Genomic DNA, 17,257 nt, shown 5'->3' on the forward strand with positions numbered 1-17,257 from the left:
AACTGAGTTTTTTTTCTTCTCAGCAAGTTTTTCAGAGTATTCATATATAATTGGCTAAAAAATCGTAATCACGTACAAAAATAGAATCTTGTTTTTGTTTAAGGTTTAACTGATAATTTTTATCTATCTATCTGTCATAATAATAATAAAAAAATTCTTATTATTTTTATATAGTAAAAGAATTTCCATGATTTCTACATTACATTAAAATATAAATTTAAATATGAAACAAAAATTACAAAAAACGTCTTCTAATTCATAAAGCACATTTTAAATTTCTTTTCAACAAAATTTTTTGTTAGCAGGCAAATTTTCATTGACAAGACATAAATGCACTACTTTCGGATAAAGCCAGTGTATTTGTTTTGTCAGTGGAAGAAAAATGAACTGAACGGTTTCAGTATTAATAACCAAAAATTAATTTTATTATTAGTTGTTGATTTTATTGCCTTCTACCACCATTTATATCCACTTTTTATATAATTAGAAATTTTTCAGGGTCATAAAAAAATTATATTGGGTGGATCAAATTCTTTGAGGAAGAATTATGTTGGATCAAATCCTCCACTGACAGATTTATTTGAAAAAACTCTTATAAAATCCCATTACATGAAAGAAAATTGATTAATCAGCAAGTTTCCAAATATATATTGCTTTTTTATATTACTTAGCGGTGAGATTCAATAAAAGATGAACATATTCATTTTTTATAGATTTTGTGCAAGTGGAAAACTATATTAAAAAAAACTAATATAAATGAATAGTTTTTTAACGTAACTTTGGTATATTTACATTTTAACCACATTAGGTTTTGTTTTTTTTTTGTTTCTTTAGGAAAAGGTTTGCAATAATTTGGAAATATTCTTTATAAATAAACTTAAAAGAAACACCATTTAATGTACTCTTTTGAGAGAGAGTTTATAATTGTACACAGGTGATTACTTGATGCTGTGGCCTGTGTTCTTTCAGGCACTTTTGTTATTGGAATCTGTAATTTAGAACAGAATCAGTAATTCTATCGAAATTGGGAGGGAAAATATTGGAATTGCCTCATCACTAATATGGATTACTATTGTAATATTTTGGCTGGTAAATCTCTGTTTCATTTAAGAGTCTTTAATAAAGTGCAAAAAAATATCTAAAATTTGGTTGGTTCCCCTCTTTCTTCTTATCTGCTCTCTCTCTCACAGCCATGTTGCTAATCTCAGTCTTTTCTATAAATATTACAGAGCTCTACAGACAAATTTATCTTTAGTTGACCTTTGACAACTAAATATTTTCGTTTACTAGCCAAGTAGAAAAATTACTAGCCAAACCCACGTGATTTTTAGAATATGACATCTTCGTTCTGTGACGAGTATGTACATCATAAAGATTTTTCTATACTTTTTTAATAAATGTAATTCTAAATATACAACAGATTTTATATTGATACTTGAAGGTATAAACATTCTGATTTCTTCAGATGTTTTTTTAAACAGCCTTCATTAAAAAAAAAAAGAGTATATTGTTGAACTTTTAAAAAGAGTATATTATTAAACTTTTATTGTTTAAATAATTTAACTTGGTTTGTTTTAGAAAAAAAAAGTTGAAAAGATATTTTTCACTCAGTAGTGAGCTTTGGAAGATTGTCAGCGAAAGAAACACAGTTGCCAAAGATAAACGTTTCATTATTTCTACCGCCACTTTGAAAAATTACTTGAAAATGCGATTGTTTCACTCGCAATGTAGAGCCCTGTATTATTATGGCATGTATTCCTCAGAAATGCTTGCTCTATTTCCTGATTCCTTTGTTTCAGCTCGTTTGTCTTGTGATTTCCATCAATTTGCTGTTTTTATACCTCATTATAACACATTTCGTTATTTATTTTGGTACCTTTTTTTTAAGAACTGGAAGGGGTGTGAAACTTTTCTTTTGTTGATTGTTTTCCTCCTACCTATAGTTTGGATCTTTTCAAGACTAAGGTCAATAGGCATCTTGTGTTTTTGCGATAATCATCTTTTGTTCTTTTTAACCCCTTACATCGAGTGGTTTCATGACTTGTCTGGAATGATTTCTATTAAAAATATTCTTGTTACTCTTGTAAGATTTTCAAGGTAAATGCAGAACGTACCATTATTTCATTGAACTCTGTCATTTGCTAGGTGTATCAGAATTTTTGTAGGAATTTTTGACACCCCTAACACAAAACTGCGAATAAAATATAAAAAAATCATAATTTCTCTTTTAAAAATGGGTTGTTTATTTTCTTTATGGAATATACTTCCAAAATAAACTATTAAAGTTGTATAAAACGTAATAGAAATATTATTTTTTTATTTTTTAAAAAACAGTAATGAAATTAATTAAATTTTACGAGTTCAGTATTTTTCAATTTTTAAACTTTAAAAATCTATCAAAATTTTTTTATTGATTCTATTTTTACAATATTTTCAGGGTCAATGTGAAATTTTATGCTCTTTCCAATAAACCGAATATAATATTTTAGACAAACGTTTTTTTTTTTTTAATTCACGCCCCCCCCCCCATTTTGAAATGTCTATTAAAAAGTAAATAATTAATTTATGTGCCAAAGTTTTATATATCACAAATTGAAGATAAAAGATCAATAAATAATATATTCTAATTTAAAACAAAAAAAAAGAACAGTTTTTTTTAAATTTACCTGTAAAGTCCGAAGTTTAAAACCTTTTTTTTTTTTTAAACCATGTTTATATTTATTTTTATTTATTTTTTTTTTTTTAATGAAACCTTGGTCCTTGCTCCTTTAATTGAAAAAAAAAAATAGGGTTTGAATTACATTTTTTTGAGTAGCTATAAGCTTGGAAAGACAGGGGGTCGAATTATTCAATATTTTTCACAAAGTTTCTGCCACACCTAATCATTTGCATAGGTGACAAAAGCATCAGCTAAATACTGGTTCAGTTTACTTTGCTGGACTAATTGTTGTGAATTTATTTGTGTTGTAAGACATAAATATGAAGAAATAAATGGATGAAAACAATTCTGTGGAGATCAACAATATAAAATGATTTATTTACAATTTTACAACTGAAAGAATTGCTATGAAACAGGATTTAATTGTGTGGTGCTAAACCGATTTCGTAGTATCCTCCATTTTGGATTTTCCCTGTTTTGTGTTGTCGGCTAATTAATGCAGGGGGAGGTAATCATGCATCAAAATATCTCTTGGTAAGGGAGATAACTTTAGGGTACAAAAGCCTTTCCTTCCTTTAAATATAAAAAAATATTTAAAAGTGACTTTGTATCCACTTCATACTAACTGCATTCTTTTCTTAAGCACTTTCTTCTTTTCTTTTTTTTTTCTTTTTTATCCAGAACCAGAAAAACCGTTGAAAGCCCCAATTCGACCACAAACAGAAGCAAGACTCCGGGTAAGAATTTTCTACTTAGTTTTGTTTTTACTTAAAAGAAACTAGTGAACTCTGATAAGAAAATAATAAACCAGCCATCATAAAGATTGTGACTCCTGTAGCATATCGCCCTGAAGGAAGTGGAGTTGCTGCCATTCAAAGATTGAAGTTATTTGAAAGGTTTTTCTAACAAATTGTGTGTCTTGTTTACTATTTCATCTTTAAACAAAGTAGGATCTCCCAAATAATTTGACTAAACCGACAGAACTTGAACCTGATATGCCATGCTCACAGACTGTATCAATACACCACCTGCGTCTGCATATCCATTTTTGTAGGTCAATTTTGTACAATGAACCCCCCCCCCATTCACTGTTTTCTTCTCACAAAAAGACAAGTTTATTAAAAGCAATTTCTATTAGAACAAAATAGTATTGTTTGACCTGATACCATTCTGCTTAGCATTACCTCCTTTGTTTATCATCCCCTCATACATAATCTCCTTTTTTGGGGAGGGGGGTAGGTAGCATAGTATTGATAAACTAGCAAAAAATATGTGACCAGAGGTAAACAAATAAACATTAAAATGTATGAATAATAGAAGCTGCTTTACTAATCTGCTGTTATTTCATCAATTAATAATGTAAAAGAAAATTTTCTGAGTAGTCCATAAAAACAATCCTTCTCCCTCCCCCTTAAAAATAAGTGTAGATGAAGAGAGCAGCCTGTATTTAGGTAGAAAATTCAGAGATAGCTAACAGACAATAGCAAGATTGAAAAAATGAAATAAATAACAGTACTACGAAGAAATAGTTGTTTTATGAAAACGACTTCCCTGTGTACACGAGTGTAAGTGATAGTAGATTTGAGCATGAGAATGAAAATCTTCCAACTTCTTTCTATGCGAAGTTGGAAAAAAATGTAAAAATTAATGAAAGTGAACCAAGCATATGTATATTTTTCTGAAAATATGCATCAAGAATTGGCTTGAATAACTACCAAAGCAGATTAACATCTACAGTTGTTAAATAAAAAGCTATACCGGTCAATGAAATAGGAGATAAAATCACTTTAATTTATTAAAAAAAAAAATAAATAAAATATATAAAAGAATGAAATCCTTACAGTTCATGCAAAAAGTGGGAGAATAAATGAGGATTTTCTTAAATATGTAATTTTGATATGTTCAAATTGCACATAAAGTATAAAACATTACAGTAAAGTCCTCGGTTGATTTTGATTCATACGAGACATTGGATCAATGATAGCCATTTGTAGGAATGTGTCACAATTGACTGCATGAATGTTCCAGCACATTTCTCTGTAATCATACGAGACAATGCCATGTCCATCGTGACATCATTCCACAATATCTAAGTTTTAATGAAGAAAACAAACTTTGTCTTCATGTGAACACAAATAAATAAAACAAGAATGCCAGCATTCATCCTAGATGAGTTGAACTGGCTTCCCCCAAAGAAGGAAGTTACATGGGAATACAGAGTTCAAAACAATTTCCAGTCATATATATATCCCAGTCAGGGGAGACGACGATCTTAGATTTTTGCAAGGATGGGTCAACATTCTCTTACATACAGTGTCTGGTATTCCCAAATGGTCACAGATGTAATTATTATGAGTACATCCAGGCCTTCCCCCCAACACTTACCAAACTGTGATTGGCTGGTTAAACTGTAAGTATTGACTGGTGGAAAATGTTAGAAAGACTTGTCGTTACTTACAGAAAGTTGGTAATTTTTTTTTATCTTTATATTTTTAAACTTAATGAGGAACGTATAAGAAATGGGTTTATTTAATTCTTACAGAAAGTAAAAACTTGCCCCCTTTCCCTTGTTATTACTTTTTCCTTACGTTAGAAAGTTGAATAGATTTTGAAATGAACTGAAAGTGCTTCAAGTCACTTTACAACAGCAATTCCAACAATAACAACAAATGAAACAACAAAGACAATTCCAACAACAGTTGTTTGAAAACAACAGGCAACTTATTATGATGACTTTTACTAGTTTCAAGTAATAATCTGGTAAAACCAACAAAGTTACTCCAACGATGTATATCTCTTTCATGGGACATAGCAGTCACCCATCTGGTACTGACCAAACTTAATGTTGCTTAACTTTGGTGATCTAACAAGAACTGATGTATCAACATGATTATGCTGCATATGCAAGTAGAGACCTATTGAAATAAATTTTTTTTTTTTTTACCAAATTTCAACTGAGGAAAATAAACTTTACAAAAATGGAGAGTTACCTTTCCTTTAACAATTATAAAAAAAAACTTTTCCAATTACTGATTACCATAGCTGATATCACCCTTCCTTAGAGGTCAGGGTTCAAACTCCTCAGCCTAACATTTACAGTTAGCATGAATTAGAATAAATACAGAAGATATCGCCAAGAAAGTGAGCTCCCACTACCAAGCTATAAAATTTTGCATGTCTACAAGTATTCTATATCTCTAGAAAACCACCATTCATTCACCCATGCCTGAAGCATTGTTGCCACATCTAGGCTGGTGCATTAACAACTAGTCTACACCTTTTGGACAAGGTATAAAAAAAACAGTTTCTAATTTATTATAATACCTCTTGTATCCCCATACTTGTTTTACAAGTGCTTTCACAGAATGTACTCTCATGAACTTACTGTACTTGTAGGCCTTCTGCATAAATACCTCAAACCAAGCAATATAGAGGTCCTCAGATGTCGGAAAACTATATTCTAAACTATTTACCTTTGAAATTAATTCCTTGTTTCCTGTATCCTTGTATTATACCAACATGCAGAAATGTAAATGTAATATGAATAAACATCTTGCTGCATAGCTCTCCACTAAGGATACTCACTATAAATCTGGCCCATAATCGCAGTATCCCTTACGTTTTAGTGGCAATATGCCCTGTTTAGGGGCAAATAAAATAAAAATATTTTCAAGGAATTATAAAAATGAAACAATATATTTTATGATACAATAAATATGTGAGTTTTAAATATGAAAAGGAAGTTGAAATCAAGAGAGTATAGTGATTTCGATGGCATAGCCAGTGTAAAAAAATGGCTGAGAGTTCTTGAATTAATTAGATGTAGAATAGTTGAGGTAGCAGGTTCAGTTTCGCAGAAAAAAACAAGGCAAACATAGGAGGAAGTGATAAAAATTAACTTAATGGAAAGAGCGATAAATAAAAACCTGGCCAGAGATAGATTTTTTTTATCAGTTTATTTCTTAGTTTTTTTTTGTTTTTTTAATGTATTCCAGCATGTATAACTAATGGTACATGGATTACTACTGTTACTACTCCTATTATTATAATTATTACTACTTCTACTACTACTATTACTACTCTTCCTCATAATGATGAAGAATGTGAGTTGAAAGTTTTCTTCTAAGATAATGAACTCATAACTTTTATTAGTGATTAACTCTACTTACCTGGTGTTGCCAGGAGTCTTTTTACTTTAATTTTTGTTTAATTTTTTTTTTTTTTTTTTAACTCTGCCAAATATATTTTTTTTTCTTTTACCAAATTATTCTTTTTTTGTTAATACGATTCTGAAAGTTAAATTACATTATTACACTATCATTTAGTTAAATTATTAATTAAACCAAATTGTTATAAAACTGTAAGTAATTATAGTAATATTCCGATCTCTATTTATAAAATTATTGGATGTAGATAGCTTCTCTAATCTTCAATCTTTTAATAAGTGCTTCCAAATTCCTTTCAAAGAGTCACAAAGTAATTGATTCTTTTTTTTTTTCAACCATTGACTAAAGATTAAAATGGCTGACTTGTTTATGAAGAAACAGAAATGCATTCTGATGGATTTGATTTTGTACTTAAATTATTTCTGTGCTAGGATTAAAAAATGTAATTTTATTTTCTATTATGATTTTGATTTCAATAAATAATCGATTAATAGTAGGTAAAAATTGTTTCTAAATATTAATTCATTTCTTATAGTCACAATAACAAGGCTTGCACACACACACACACATGCACACATGAAGTTGCCTTATAATTATAGCGATTTTATTTCTTATTGAATTTCAAAAGTTGTATATTTTCATTGGCCTTCTTTTCGTTACAGCAAATCGGCACGATTGGCCTTCCAACTAATGTGCAGCACCATGGCCATGCTGTTAGTATTGATGATGCTGAAAGGTTGATAGATAAACTCATGCTAAAGGATGACAATACTAGCCAACCTACCAACATTATCTCACCTTCAGGTTAGTTTCTTACACCCCCCCCCCCTTCATTATTTTTATTATTAATTCCTGCCGATTAGCTCCACTTAATCTTGATCATGGCCTTGCAAATCAAAGAGATGGTTGCCACTTATTTTTATAAATCTGAAGAAACTAGAATAAAATCTGTAGTATTAAAAAGCCAGTATAATGCAGGGTTTAAAAGCAAAAAAAACATTTATTTGCTTATGCAGTAGAACTCCGGGATATGAGATCGATCATTCCAGGGTTGGGATCATAAAGTGAAATTGCCATATGGCTGGGCCTAAGCAAAATTTTATACAGTACATATTAAAAATTAATAACAAAATACAGTACATATCAAAAATTAATAACAAAATACAGTACATATTAAAAATTAATAACAAAATACAGTACATATTAAAAATTAATAACAAAATACAGTACAAATTAAAAATTAATAACAAAATACAGTACATATTAAAAATTAATAACAAAATACAGTACATATTAAAAATTAATAACAAAATACAGTACATATTAAAAATTAATAACAAAATACAGTACATATTAAAAATTAATAACAAAATACAGTACATATTAAAAATTAATGACAAAATACAGTACATATTAAAAATTAATGACAAAATACAGTACATATTAAAAATTAATGACAAAATACAGTACATATTAAAAATTAATGACAAAATACAGTACATATTAAAAATTAATGACAAAATACAGTACATATTAAAAATTAATGACAAAATACAGTACATATTAAAAATTAATGACAAAATACAGTACATATTAAAAATTAATGACAAAATGCAGTACATATTAAAAATTAATGACAAAATACAGTACATATTAAAAATTAATGACAAAATGCAGTACATATTAAAAATTAATGACAAAATACAGTACATATTAAAAATTAATGACAAAATACAGTACATATTAAAAATTAATGACAAAATACAGTACATATTAAAAATTAATGACAAAATACAGTACATATTAAAAATTAATGACAAAATACAGTACAGTATATAAAACACATGTATATGATCAAATAACATAAATAACAATGTAAAGCCGGGCAAATACCGTAACCAGGGTTTGGAAAAACATCGTATTCCACATCATAACCTGAAAAAAACGTATCCCGGGGCCCTACTGTAATCAAATTTTCAGTGATATAACACCTTTTGATTTTACTCCTTAAGAAGGTGTTTTATTATTGAAAATTTGATTATAAACAAATAAATGTTTGTTTTTTCCATTGTACTGACTTTCTAAAATTACAGATTTTATTCAAATTTAAACAATGCTTACATCAAAAAAAAAATCTACATTCACTTCATGCAGTCTGATTCTAATATTTGTGAAATCTCACCATTGAAACAACATAGACTTTACTTTTTTGATCAATACATGTCACAAGAAAGAATGGAGAAAAACCACAAACTGATTCTACTCCTGAATAAGTTATTATATCACAAATAATTTGATTATAAACAAATAATTGTTTATTTCTTTTTTTATCCTGCATTATACTGGCTTTCTAAAATTACAAATTTTATTCAAATTTAAACAATGCTTGCATAGAGGGAAAAATCCACTAAATACACAAGTTAAATTCATAGATTTAATTAATTTGGGATAAAATGTATTATTTAATTATAGCTTCTTTAGACCTAATAAAATTTATTCCCTTGCTAAAGTTATTTATTTTATTGAGCTATTTTTCTTTAGTTTCAGAATTCTTCTGCTTTTAATACATCGATAATGCCATTATTGACCAATGCTTTGCAGCTTTTGTTTGTTATATGAAATTGGTATTTATTTGTACTCTTCTTGTTTTTGTTTTGTTTTTTGTTTTTTTTATTATTGCTGTATTTAAAAAAAAAATTTCATAGCCATTGTTAAATCTGCTTTATGGGTTAATAGCTTAATGAACTTTTGGTTTTAAATATTTCTCCATCTGGCAAACTTTTCTGGCATTATGGGTCTGAGAATAAGAATTTGTTTTTTTACAATAAACTATCTGGACTTTTTGTTTACTATGTAGATTTTTTTTTTTTTTTAACATTTGTAAACTTGATGACTTGATTTGAGTATAAATTATTATAAAATGATATAATAATGTTTTTAAATGTGTGTGTATATATATATATATATACATATATATATATATATATATATTCATCTACTGTATATGTACTTTGTGTTTTTTCAGATCCTAGCATTCAGCTACAAGCTGCATCTTCATTAAACAACATATCGAGGAGCCAAACTGCTGAATGTCTGAAATCAGACTCCTCAGCAGAGCAAATTACTAATGGTGATATTCCCAAACCAAAACCCCGCTTGGCTCGATTGCGCAGTGCCAGTGTTGAAAGTTTCACAATGACTGAGAAGGCCTTGGCAGAAGGCTTTCAACCGCCTGTCATTCGTCCTAGAACTTCTACTCAAGTCACAGAGAGCCGTGTTGACAGTACCTTCGGTGACGCTCCACCAGTCAATTCAAGAAACAACCCATTTGCTGACAATTTGATGGATGCCCCAATTTCACCAAAGACTTCAAATCAACTTGACCAGACAGAAAGATCATGTAATCCATTTATAGTAAATCCATTTGAATCAAAACCCTTGAGTCCGATCAAACTGCAAAAGAATGAAAGCCCAAATTTTAGCGCATCTGCTCCACCTCCAGTTCCAGTTAGGAAAGATCGTACCCCAGATACGCCACAGATTCCCGGTTCTGGAAGTGTAGCACCTGCATTAAAAGAGCAATCGTCAACAAACCCATTTCCCCACTGTCCCTCTGTACCTCCACCTCCCTTGCCCTCAAATAACCTCACCCCTGATATGGTACCTTCCCCTGTAGCGAGACCCAGGCCAAAGCCTACTTCAGCTGCACCACCACCTCCTCTTCCGTCTCGACCACCTTCCAATCTTCCTCCGGTGCCATCTCGATCTAATCTTCCACCACCTGTGCCGCCACGCCATTGATAATCTATTCTGTTTAGTATGCTTTCTTTGTTATTTGTCTTTGCTTAAAGATTAAAAATCCTTGCAGCAAGGAGAAAAAGAGACACAAAACTTTGAAGCTAATCTGAACTGTCTCTACTTCTTTAGTATATAAACATATTGTAATAATACAATCATTGTGTACAGTGCTCTGGAGGTGCACTACAGCTCATCAAAAGTGCATGCATGTTACAAAGGATAATGTACAAATGTCAGTGAGATGAACAGTCTATGGGTCATGGTATACATGTGCGCATGTACATGAAGAGGTGAGGGATATCTGGCGTAGTTTTGCCGAATTTTGGGAAGCATGAGGATTTTAAAGGATGCATTGTCTTGGCAGATAACTACTGATGCAAGCAGTTTGCTTCATGCTTCAAGAATTCTGAATGCAAAAAGATGTTTTTAAGTCATGGGTGCTGCACATTTTGTAAACATGTCTACGGGTGTTATATGGCGATCAAAATGATACTCGGGGTTATTGTTTTTGTTAGCGAGATGGTTGACAATTTTGTGGGTGTTTATCAAATCAGTTGATTACAGATTGTTTATAAAGTGTATACACTTTTTTTTTTTTTGCTATAATTTCTACGAAAACTTCAATATCTCTACTCTATTTAGTTGATAATGAAAGTATATGAATTCCTCACCAAAATTTTTTTTATCTATTTACACAAATCTACAAGATTGGGGATAGTGTTTATTTCATAAAGGGTGAGCTATAGTACCAGCCAACACTGGGTCAGAGGTCAACTGTGATGTCTAAAAGATTTTTAAAGGAAGCAAAAAAAAAAAAAAAAAGCAATTGTGTTGTGATTTGAGTAAATGGCAACAACACTTACCAGAAGTTGTATGTGGATCTTACTTTTCCGTGCTATATAAAGTATTTCCAAAGATATGCCATGGAAATGTAGGGATTATTTTCATTATTCTGGAGTAAAAACGCCTTTGACATGCCCTCTACCACCATTTTAATATTTTGGATTTTTTTTTTTTCATCTCTTTTCTTCAATATCACCTTTCCCCCTCTAATACATTTTACTTTACCAAAACAAATAGTTTTATTGCAATTATAACGAGTTTTCATTCAAAATTAAATATTAAATGTGTGTATATATACTACTTAAGGAAAAAGATGATTGAATTGTGTTTTGTAAATGAAAAACGTTGCAAAAAAAAAACTGTCAATCATCGTGTTGTCACATTATCTTTGCTCTTTAAGCTTAGATCAAAATCTCCCCCTCCCCTCACTCTTTTATATATATATATATATATATATATATATATATATATATATATGAATAGGTTACCCTAATTAATCTGAAGTAAAAAAAACTGGATCCAATATCCGGACTATTTTTTGTTCTTTTGTTTAAGGAGTTGATATTTGATCACCACTGCTGGGAACCATGAATTAATTATTTATACACACACACACACACACACACACACATATATATATATATATATATATATATATATATATATATATATATATATCATATACTACAAATGTGGTATCTCTCCAGTGCAATTGAAATTATATAAGTAATCTAATAGTGGTAATAATTTAGTACTGAGATTGTTTATGATAATATTGTGAGTCTGTGTTTGAAATGGACACACATAAATAACAAAGATGACATTTTACTGTATTTTATTTTATAATTTGAAAATTTAACATTACACAAATTAAAACAAAAATAGTAATATGAGATTCAAGGTTGAATAGTACATAGGGGATCCTCATTCATTTTAGGGGCAACGCCAGGTGTCCATGCTAATATGTTTATATATATATATATATATATATATATATATATATATAATAAATGGATTTAGTTATCCACAAATTGTCACCCTTAAAGTACTGTTTTACTGTATCACAGCTCCTCAGTGCGGCTAGACTAGCAACTACCTCAAGCCAGGATTTAAACTCGATGCCTAGACGACTTATCACTGTTACGCTATTTGACTGCTGCTAAGCTGGATATGTGAAATTAAAATGTTTAAACATTGACCAAACACCTAAGCTCTATTTGTTTACACAAAGAGCATTGGTTTATATGCTAGTGATAGTTTGTTATTTCACTCCCCAATATGTTCAACCCATATATATGTTTGATTTTATTTATTGGCAAAGTACTTAATTGGTATATTTAAGATTAACTTCGAATTATTATGTTACATTAAATACCAGAATTAAATCAAAGTTTAAGTGGGTAATTCAAGGAGTTGTCTGATTTCTTTGTTATTCCCTTTGTAGAGGTGACTTCTGTCTTTATTAGCCCTTATCTTAGTAAGTTCCACCTGCGCGAAAAGCTCCCTGGAAGTATAGACGTATGACTGATTTGTTAATTACGTTTCTGAATTTTTTCGAAATGAGGGTTGGTTATTCGTACTATTTGGATTCATCGGACGACTGTTTAACATCTTCAGTGTGACTTTCACAACGTTTCAGTTGATGTAACCAACAATTTTCTTCAGGTGTATCTTGTCGAACTCAGGAATTTGGATGTGACGTAAATAAAAGGCTCCGTTTAAAATTCTGTCCAAATTCCCGAGTTGAACAAGATACATCTGAAGAAGGTCGAAGGTTACATTGACTGAAATGTTGTGAAGATCACACTCAAGATGAGAACAGTAGTCCGATGAATCCAAATAATATGACTGATTTGTTAATGTATGGCATGAGATCATGTTGACAGAATTCCAAGATAATTTTGTATTGATTTCTTCTTGTTAGATTAGCAAATGAGGCAGATCAATGAATCTCAGTGTTTCAAGTATTGCGAGGAAGTTCAATCATTTATGTTCATTCTATGTAATCTTATCACAAAGCCCCCCCCCCCCCGCCAAAAAAAAGAAGGATAATAAGAAGGAAGATAAGTAAAAATTATAGATCTTGTGTTCCAATGAATTTGATATTTGCCCAGTGTACATATTGTGATTTGGATTGGAAAAATCATGTCTTCATTATTTCTCCAAGCAGTGAATTAAAAAACAAAAAATCAAAAACAAACAAAGCCGCTGCCTTGGTGATAAAAAAACAAAAACAGAAACCTAATCTTTAGACTCGGTTTAGGAAACAAGATTTTGTATAGCTGGATTATTCTACAGTGTGTGTGTGATATATATATATATGCAGTGATTGCAGGTAATTAAATGACTTACTGGCTAAATAGTTTTCTCAGGAATAATGAAAAAAAAAAGATAAAAATTAAATAAGTTTTTTCTTATATATAGTTTTAAAGGTTAAAAAAAGACATATATATAGAAAATAAAAAAGGAACAAACCGTATTATGTGTTCACCAACGTTTCGTCTTTATTTCGAGACTTCCTTCAGAGGAAGTCTCGAAATAAAGACGAAACGTTGGTGAACACATGATACGGTTTGTTCCTTTTTTATTTTCTCTATTTTGTCGGAATACTATTTCCATTATTTTCATCATATATATATATATATATATATATATATATATATATATATATTGTATGATGAACGCTTACTTAGATGAACACAACTTTGATTCAAGATCTCTTATCAGGTCATGCTACTAAAGTTCAACTAATATATAGAGCACTATTGAAAAAAATATCTGACTATATATTATTTTAATATTGTTGGATTCACTTGTCCATTGCAAAGACATGAAAGTGATTATTCACATCTCATCATCAGATCAACTGTTTGTACTCTTTAAAAATTTTTTGCAAAACTGTTTCATTTCCTTTTCTTTCTTTTTTGTTTTTTAGCACAGTTGATCTGGTCGGATTTGTTCGGAATTTTTTTTTATGTATAGTGTTGTCAGAAAATATTTGAAGAAAAACGAACATTTGTTCATTTACATTGCAGAATTTATTTTTATCTTTTTTTGTTAGAAAAAAGATAAAAATAAATTCTGTAATGTAAATTTTTCAAGGAAATCAATAGCAATCAAAAAATAGTTATAAAAAACTAGAAGCAACATATCTGATTAGCTGTGGCTAATCAAATTGAAACATTTGTCACGAATAAATAGATCTAATTATAAAGATTATAAATAACTGTTCTATTAAGAAAATTGTCAGCTTTCACTGAAATTTTTTTTTTTTAAATCGGTGCTTATTTAGAATTAAACCTATTTTAAAAATTTGCTGAAAAATCTTCTGTTACGAAACAAAGATGTCATACTCCGAAAATAATGTACATTGATCGAGTAGTTTTTTTTTTTTTTTTTTTTTTTGGGGTATAGAAAATTAGTTTTTACATTTTTTTTTAGCAAATAAGGAACTATTGTTATTAGAAGGCTTGATAGTTCAAATTGAGTTATTTCCCCTTATAAAACATGACGGATCAAGACATAATGTCTCACTTCATCATAAAATTTTCTTTTCTTTAAAAAAAAAAATACTTGATTAATGTATGTAATTTTTAGAATATTACATCTTCGTTCCATGACAGGTATATACATTGTAAAGTTTTTAAAGTTTTTTCTGTCTTTTTGTTTTGAAAACAGATTTACTTCTAAATAAGCACCAAAAACATTAAAAATCTGAACAATTCAATCAATCTTTTGAGCAATAAACCTTAACACTTTTTGATCAGTAATCAATCAATTACCTTTGTATTCCTTCTGAGATCTTCTAAGATGATAATTAAATATTCCTGTCATCTAAAATAGATGACATTATTCATTTATTATTCGGGTCATCTGTAACAGACATTTACCCTGTTGTTGGAAAGAGTTGTGGTATGTATACATTTATTAGCAGTTTGTAGATAGATTGTAAATTTAATATAAAAGAACACCACTAAATTATGAGCAACTATTTTAGTTCTAAACCTTGGGGTTCACTTATCACAAATAAAACACACTACTTTATAAGCCCTCAGACAGAGTGTGTTATAATCTTTTCTTTTACTCATAGTAATAATAGAAAGCTCAATTTTGTTGTTCATAAAAATAGAGCAGCCATAATGCTAATACTAGTATAGGGCCTCTTTCAACATTACAAACTGTTTTATGTTAAGTTTTCTTAACCTGAAGAAATGTAAGAACATAGAATCATTCAGTACAATCATAGTTGAACTGTAAAAATATTATTTTTATATATAGTAGCCCCTCTACTATATATATTATTCCATTTTCACCTCAAACAAAGCACAGTGACATGTTGATGTAGGGGCTACTATCGGGGCCATAAGTTGCGGGGATACTATGTAGGGAAATGAGCAGCGAGGTGTCTGCTCACATTACACTTGAACTTCTGCATGTCAGTACAGTTGGAAAAGCAGAATCCCGGAAGGGAGTTCCAAAGTCTAGCAGTTCTGGGGAAGAAACTATTGGAGTAGGATTTATTACATTTAAGGATCTCTACTCTGTGTGTGTGGGGGGGGGATGCTGCTTGTCGAGGGTATTTACATTGAGGGGGTACAAGTGCTTGTAGTTCGTCAAAGAATTCACCATTAAAATACTTGTAGAACAGGCAGATGCAACATTTCGTTGATGGAACAGCAGTTGAAGCCTAGATGACAGTTAAGGACCTATCAGGTTGGCGATTCTCTTTTGAATCCTGTCCAGGAGTAAGAGACTAGTGTATGTATGTATGTATATATATATATATATATATATATATATATATGTGCACATTTTTATTATTTTGCTTTGTTTTAGAGGTATGAATATATTTTTGAGCACTTTTATTGTAAAAAAAAAACAAACAAACACAAAAACAAACAAATTTTTTGTTGTTTCAAAAATTAAATCAATTTTTAACTAAAAACAAATTTCAAAGCATCATATTATTTATTAGAATTCTGTTGGTTTACGATTGTTTCAGAAATTAATAGTTCAGTTATCGTATATTTAGCCATATAAGACTATCCTTAAAGTTAAAAAATTATCTTTAAAAACATAATTTCATAAAATACTGTGTGTTGCGATCTCTAGCCTTGGCTAAACAAAAATGGTTTTGTGATTTAGCAGTCATCTTATACAACCGGTATATGATAAATTTATTAAAATTTGCTTCAATTTTTTACCTCGTCTTATCTGACGGTCGCCTTATATGCCGAAATATACAGTATATTTGAAAACTGGATGATAAAACAAAAAGAAACGTAATACTCTGATCAGCTCTCCCAGTCGATTTTGTCATTCTGTTTTCAAATACAGTTGCACAGTTAATTTCTGAAACAATCATAAACTGAATTGTGATAAATAATATAATGCCTTGGAATTTGTTCTTGGTTATAAATTGATTATTCTTAGAAATTAGAAAAATTAAATATTAAAGCTTTTTCTTAAAAAGTTAAGCTTATTAAATTAAAAGCTTAATTTTTATCCATACATTTACAAATATTATGGCTATAACTATTGAATTATGTAGAATAATTTTATTTGAATATATATATATATATATAGAGAGAGAGAGAGAGAGATTTTAACAATTGGAAGATTTTTCCATTTCTCTTGTAATTATGTCTAGATAAAAGTAGATGTCAGCTGATAAGTTGCTGGTAATTCTTTTTATCTACATCTGCTTGATTCAACCTGATCTAAAAACCATTTTACACAATTCACCATTTCATTGTCTGTAAACAATTTTTACACTGTATTTTATGTTATA

General features: G+C 29.7%; 1 protein-coding gene across 1 annotated transcript in view; it reads left to right on the forward strand.

The window, feature by feature from the left end:
* LOC145255348 (synaptojanin-1-like) overlaps nt 1–11,819 on the forward strand; it is a 229,033-nt gene extending 217,214 nt beyond the window's left edge. Inside the window, exons 24-26 of the mRNA XM_080113945.1 lie at nt 3,341–3,396; nt 7,488–7,629; nt 9,851–11,819. Coding sequence (XP_079970071.1) covers nt 3,341–3,396; nt 7,488–7,629; nt 9,851–10,626 — 974 coding nt within the window. The 3' untranslated portion in view covers nt 10,627–11,819. The remainder of the gene's footprint in view (nt 1–3,340; nt 3,397–7,487; nt 7,630–9,850) is intronic.
* Nucleotides 11,820–17,257: the final 5,438 nt, after the last annotated feature.

This window comes from Euprymna scolopes, chromosome 3 (genome assembly GCF_053919585.1).
Source record: "Euprymna scolopes isolate OS-2025 chromosome 3, ASM5391958v1, whole genome shotgun sequence".
Classification (NCBI taxonomy): Eukaryota; Metazoa; Mollusca; class Cephalopoda; order Sepiida; family Sepiolidae; genus Euprymna; species Euprymna scolopes.